The 6437-nt window shown below is 52.8% G+C and overlaps 1 protein-coding gene across 1 annotated transcript; it reads right to left on the bottom strand.

The window, feature by feature from the left end:
* Nucleotides 1-596: 596 nt before the first annotated feature.
* On the bottom strand, nt 597-4649 carry LOC132321140 (ubiquitin carboxyl-terminal hydrolase 42-like). The gene is made up of 11 exons (XM_059834714.1): nt 4634-4649; nt 3828-4028; nt 3278-3388; nt 3100-3202; nt 2885-2952; nt 2657-2727; nt 2015-2097; nt 1641-1752; nt 1167-1307; nt 851-951; nt 597-750 (listed from the first exon to the last, which is right to left on the bottom strand). Exons 1-11 carry the CDS (start codon nt 4647-4649, stop codon nt 597-599), a joined length of 1161 nt encoding a protein of 386 aa, XP_059690697.1.
* Nucleotides 4650-6437: the final 1788 nt, after the last annotated feature.

Below are 6437 nucleotides of genomic sequence, written 5' to 3'. Positions count from 1 at the left end.
GAGGAAGGAGCGGGCATGTGATGGTGCCGGTGAGGAAGAAGTCCTTTCTCCCATTTTCAGATCGGAGCGTCTGGAGAGAAAGAGTGATCTCTGTTTAGGGCTGTTCTCGCAGCCTCCTCTGGGGTTCAGTTCCAACCTGTCATTTTCTCAGGGCAGATTCTATGACAGAGAGAAGACGCAACCAAAACTACAAGTGGGAAATTCGATTAGGGTCTTCCCACCAGGTCTGCCCCTGTCGGAGCAAGACCTCGTCTTTACACCCCCTACAACCGCCATTTCATAGAATCATAGGATCATCAAATGGTTTGGGTTGGAAGGCATCATCTAGTTCCATCTCCCCTGCCACGGGCAGAGACACCTTCCACTAGATCAGGTTGCTCAAAGCCCCGTCCAGCCTGGCCTGGAACATGTCCAGGGAGGGACATCCGCAACTTCCCTTAGCAACCTCTTCCAGTGCCTCACCACCTCCAGCATAAAGAATTTCTTCCTAACGTCTAATTGAAATCTACCCTCCTTCAGCTTCAAACCGTTACCCCTCGTCCTATCCCTGCGCTCCCTGATCAAGAGCCCCTCCCCATGTTTCCTGTAGGCCCCCGTTAACTACTCTCCTCTACATTAGCCAGCTTCAGATAGCAGAAGAGCAGCAGTTTAGACCTGGGCAGCAGCCTAAAGCCCGGCAAGGAAGGATAAGGACTGACGTGGGGTAGCTCGGGTTTGACAGCACTGAACGACGCAGGTAGTAATTGTCTCCTGTGACGGAAAGAGAAACACTCAGGAGGACAAGAAGAAAAGTAGCAAAGCCAGGAAAAGGAAACACAGTATTCTGAACACAGTTAATACTGCTTATTACCTGACATAGAACAGTAAATAGGCTTGCTGCCTGAGAACTGTGTTGAAGTCACAGGGAACCACAGACGAATCGTCCATCTCGTACCACAGTCCATTGCTGGCCTGCAAAGAAGGCATCGGTATCTGGAGATGAACTGCATGGTGTCTCCACAAAAAGACAGGCAGAAAACTACAGAACCAAGAGGACGCCAAAACCGATCCAACCCGGCCGGTAAGGAGACCTTCCCCCCAAAAGCTTGGCTGCCGGGAACACTGCCACGGAAGTTGTCTTCCCCAGGGTACGTTTTTCCCTTGTTAGGCGAGAAGTTGCTCTTCACCTTCGTGTAGCAGAAATAGTGTCCTGTATGACAGCTGCCACCGCTGTGCACCAGGACAGCATATAAGGAGTAGAGGAGGGGTTCTCCAGCTGTCTGAGACGTGTATGGCCGAAGATCCAAGTACATGGGATACCCCACAACCTACGGAGAGACCAAGAGGGCTCAGAAATGATCCTGAAATTCAACACGAAATAGCTTTCCAAGACCAGGGGCCAGAGGTTTACAAATACATCTTTTGGGGCTGTTGGAAACTTGGTTTTCCCTAAAGCGACATGTCGTGGTTTGGGTGGCAGGAAAGTGTTCTCAGCCAAAGCAGCTCTGCCGGAGCAGAGTGCATGCTCATCTTCCCACGGGAGCTCTCCTCTCCCCAGAAGGGAACACGAAAATCTCAACATGAAGAGCTTGGGAAAGAGCGCACTGCTTTGGGAAACCTCCCGCTCCAGGGAGAAAGTCGCACTCCAATTGCGTACGCACCTTGCTGATCTTCCCGCCGGTGAAATGGTCAAACCTTTTCAGACACACCGTGAGAACCTTTGGCGCCCGATGGATTGTAAACCTCTTGGAGGCGGCAACCATCTTGTCACACCTGGAATCCAAGCACAGAGCCGAGTGGTGAAACGCAGCCTTAAATGCCCCCTTTTCTCCCCCCAGAAGGCCGGACAAGCTTTCACGTCTCACACGTCCTTCCGCTATTTTAAGGCTGTTCAGTTGTCTAAGGCCAGATTAAAAATAAAAGCCGCGTGTCCTTGTTGTGCATCTCACCTAGAGGAAAAGATGACTTACGCTCGATGACATGCAGCACCTTCCCCCAGGATCTAGTATTAATATGTCGTTAGGAATCATCTTACTTGCTACATTTAAAGCAGTTTTCACCATCCAGCTGCTCAGGTTTCACAAAGTCCTCGAGAGCTGCGCTGACCGATGAGGCTGCCTGGAGGAGTGAGAAAGGAGAGCACTGAGCTGAGGGCAACGCCCTCGTCCCAACACTTCCTAGGAGTTGACCAGAAGAGCCAGGTAGCTGACGCTGAGGAGACCCACCCTGAACCCGCAAGCAGCGCCCAGGAGGAGGCCGAAAGAGGGGATTACGCTGAACATTCCCCTCAATTCCACGGAATCCCAGGGCCATCAAGAGCCACCTCTCTGGGGCACCGCACGGTTCAGCTACCGATGGTGTGCAGGGTCATCAATAAGGAAAACACCACAACCCATCAGCCTGGGAGTCAGACGGGTGTGGAGGGAGGGCAAAGGGAAGAAGGATGAGAGCACGTCGAGGCTGCAGAGAGGATAATTCGTGCTTGTCCGGCTTAAAGCCGGCACCTCCAGGGAGACCACTGCCACGGCCTCCCCAGAAGGACGCCTTCCATTCCACTCCCCACCCACCACCAAGCTCTCTTGTGTTTGCCGTCTACGTTTTTAAAGCCAACTGCGTTTATGCTGGAAAGCTACAGGAGCCTTGGGACGTCTGGAAGCACAGTTCCAAACCCTCTTACTTTTATATCCAGAGGAACATCCAGGAAGGTCTCGTAGGCATCAGAAACCGCTTTGCAGCTCAAGCACGTGACTGGAAGGCAAATGGAAATGCTCAGCGATAGAGGGAGTGGACTGTGCGGGTTTACGCTCGTCGTACCTACTACGCCAGTCACAAGAACAGCTGTTGATCACAGGCAGACAGAAGGGCACAGACAATTCCAAGGAGAGCAATAGGTGTGGAAAAGTACCTCTGGATCTCAGAAAGCCCCCAAATATTTGATGGACAACGGTAGTTGATTGAGAAGAGATGTCCAAGCTGGAAATAAATGGTAAGGCAGGGAGTTATCTCCTCCAAGAGTTTTACTTTGTCTGAAAGCCCTGGGCGCAGATTTTCCCTGACGGGAGTACGTCGAGGAGTCCAAAGGGCTGGGGAACATTCAAAAGGTCATTTGCTTGTGCTTACTCGCTGCTTCCACTCAGACAAGCTCTCTGCATGGCATCGACAGTATAGCGTAAGAACTCGTGGGCGTCTTCCTGCATGCCAAGCTGGAAATGTTCTCCTATTCCTAAGAAAGAAGAAGTTAGGAGTTCTCTCCTACGAGAACAGAAGACACCGTGTCAAAGCACCTGAAATGACTTACGCTTGAGGACACTGAGGACAGCCCAAGGCTCGATGGCACTGGCGGAGGAACGCAAGACCATGTTAACGTGCGCTTCCATTCTGCACATCATGCAGAAGCCTAGCTGGCGACCTGAGGAGAGAGAGGAAAGCGATTTGTCAGCTTAGCAAAATATCCGTAGCAACGGGAAACTTAATGGAGAGGAGTTCTACTCTCTTCTCCTAGGGTGACAATGTCCCAACAAGCCCGGGACATTTCTGTGCGTAGAAAACTTTTTTCAGAGGGATGCTAAACTGACAGAAGTTTTGTGTGCCGTAAGCAAAGAGAGTTTAAGCTGCAGGAATAGGGACGGAGACCCGGGGCTAGAAAGAGGTGACTTTCTGAAGAGGAACACGCCTAGGTACGACAAGCGGCTTCTAGGCTTGAGCGTTCAAAGGACACCCGCTCGGGGCGGGCGGGGTGGGGGGTTGACAAAGAAGGGCTGCTTTTCCCCTAAATCAAATTCCAGGTTCTGGGAATCCTCAGGAAGTGCCCAACAGATTGACAAAGAGCTGTTCCTAAAAGTACTCACACGACAAGCTGTGCTCACGAGAGAGCAGGTAGTTGGCCAGAGGGGGTGTGTACGTCAGGCACTGCAGGACGGAGTTGAGGAAGCACGTATTGTGCAGGTTGTGGAGTCCCGCTCCAGCTCTCTGTCGTTGCTGCCAGCCCATGCAAATCTTCTCCGGGGGAAAGAGGATCCTTTGTGGCGGAGCCATTCCCTCGGCAATGACTGCAGGGAAACGACGTTTGAAAGGAGGTGAGACGATACTGTTGCACAAAAGCATATTTCAAAGTCGAGTTCTGTGCAGGAGCACCCAGGACAACCAGCTCTAACCTCCAACACAGAGACATTGGGGGAAGCCTAACGCTGCCATTGAAATTTCCTTGTTAAGAAACAGCTGTGGAAGATAGTCTGTTCCCTCGCTTACGTTGCCCAAAGTCCAACAAACCCACACTCTGATTTCTGTGCCTCGGGCTACCTTCCTTTCCCTCTAGGCTCTTGAATTAGACTATGAGGTCAAGTCTTCCCTTTTCCTGATTGTAACTGGACAAAAACAAGCAAGACCCTAGCACAGAAGGTAACCCTACTGATGTCAGAGCTTTCTATGAGCAATGTCATCTTTCAACGTCTTGTACATAGTGGCAGAGGAGGGAGAAAACGCCGTTTCCTGTGTCTAATCGAAAACACCTGGGTAGATCTGGCCACTATAAGGAAACGCCCCAGACTTCACTCCAGGTTGTCAGCACATCAGCTTTCAGGGATGGAGGACCAGCCGCGTCCATCGCCTTTGGGGATTCACAAAGTCCAAGCCTGCTGGGGAAACTGTTACTCACAGGAGTCATTCCCCATTGCGGCCATCGCTCCTCTCAGGAACAGAGGGGAAAGCTCGGGATGACAAAGGATGTCAGGATGTGCTCGCGGAAGAGAAGACCAGCGCCAATCCCGTCACCTGATCGCCAAGAAATAATTGTAGCTCAACAAAATGATGGAGGAAACCCCCAAAGGAAACTCACAGAACAGCATCCGCCATCAAAACTGTTTCCGTGGTAGTTTTAACTGCTGCAGAGCCGCAGGCTGACGACCTCACCATCACTGTCACGGGGCCCTGGTTCACAGCACTTCCAAAGGCCCTTTTGAAAGGCTCAAATGTGCGTCACCTTCTCGGAAGAGGACCTGCTGCTGACCTGTTGCCAGCTTTAGCAGCAGAGCCCTCTGGCTCTCCAGCCCACACTTTCCCACCTCGGATGCAGGAGTGACGGACCAGCTTTTGGCCACTACTTTAACGGCTGCCTTTGCCGTGCTCCTTTTCTGCCTTCCTTCCTACCGCAGCAGCCAGGGTGGGCTCCTTGTCATTCTAGGCTGAGCCCAACGCCTCAGACTACGCTGCCCCCAGCCCCCACTTACCTATCCCAGGCTACGGTAGAGACATCAGAATTAGCAAATAGGAACTCTACCCATAGCGCATATCTGGCCAGCCCAGAGAGGTGTAATAGCTCAGCCGACAGCTCGGAAGGTATAGACCAGCGGAGACTTTTATCCTGTATCTACCTACTCTGTGATCTGTCCTGAAAGTCAAATCTTAATTACCTTTGAAAGAGGATGGAAGTGGAGGCCAAGTGGGCAGTAAACGATAAATGGTTGGAACAATGTAGCCACGCAAGAAGCAAAGGAAGGAGCCAAGTTATCCCGAAGGTCAGCTCAGCCCAAGTGGCTTTCACTGGCCCGCTTTTCAGGATATGAAGCCCTGGCCTGGTGAGCTCACAAGCAGCGGGCGGGTCCTGCATCACTGCCCCTTTGTGACACGGAGACGCACGGGGACTCATGGGGACGCACTGCGGCCACGCAGCCCCTGCAGCCTGGGCACCTCACGTAGCCAGCAGCTGGCAGCCGCTGGGCTTCCCCACACACTGCTGGCAAAGGGCTGTTCGTCCGCCGGCAGAGCTCCCACCTCTTCCCTGAGCCGCACAGCCAGAGGAATAAAAACCTGCCCAGGGCAGTAAGCGTGCCTGTTCACAGCTTTGGCTGGCACATTGGGTTACTGAGAGTTTCTTTTCCGCTCTTCCCAGCTACGGGACTGTGTCCGTGAGACGCGTGCAGCAAAGCACCAGGTCTCTTACGGGTTCCTTTCCAATGAATTTCATCTGCCCCCCCAAGATACAGCCTCAGGCTGACTCTGAACTAGTGCTACCACAGGAACACTCAGCAACTGGGCAGGGTTGACCCTAGCTGGCTGCCAGGCCCCCACCCAGCTGCTCTCCCACCCTGGAGCTCCAAAAATGTTCAGGAGCGGCTTTTTAGCGTCTTCACATTTTCTCCCGCCTCCAGGGTTTGTGAGATTTCTGGCTGCCACACATTTGCCCAATTCCCACTCGGGGTGGCTGGAGGCAGTTTTATTCCCGCCCCGCTTGGCTTATGTAGTTTTGGGCAGTCCTCACTTGGGACGTCTGCTATAACCCCCTGTTCCTGCTCGGCGGGCAGTTGTATTGCTCCTGCCCTGACGAGGCAGCCGGTTCTTATTCCTGCCCTACTTGAACTGTCTTGTTTGGCCCCTGCCCCACCTGGGTCATCTAGTTTCCCCAGTCCTACTCGGGGCAGATAGTTGTACTCCTGCTCAGTCAGGGCAGGGAGTTTAGCCCC

The sequence above is a fragment of the Gavia stellata genome, unplaced genomic scaffold (assembly GCF_030936135.1).
Source record: "Gavia stellata isolate bGavSte3 unplaced genomic scaffold, bGavSte3.hap2 HAP2_SCAFFOLD_53, whole genome shotgun sequence".
In the NCBI taxonomy this organism is placed as follows: domain Eukaryota; kingdom Metazoa; phylum Chordata; class Aves; order Gaviiformes; family Gaviidae; genus Gavia; species Gavia stellata.
This window is presented reverse-complemented; position numbering and strand designations above follow the sequence as displayed.

What these genes read in the sequence shown, in the direction of transcription:
- LOC132321140 (XM_059834714.1), bottom strand. An exon ending in CCGGCGGGAAGATCAGCAAG is followed by an intron (nt 1,308 to 1,640) that starts GTGCGTACGCAA and finishes GTCTCTCCGTAG; the next exon opens with GTTGTGGGGTATCCCATGTA. An exon ending in TATTTACTGTTCTATGTCAG is followed by an intron (nt 751 to 850) that starts GTAATAAGCAGT and finishes TTTCCGTCACAG; the next exon opens with GAGACAATTACTACCTGCGT.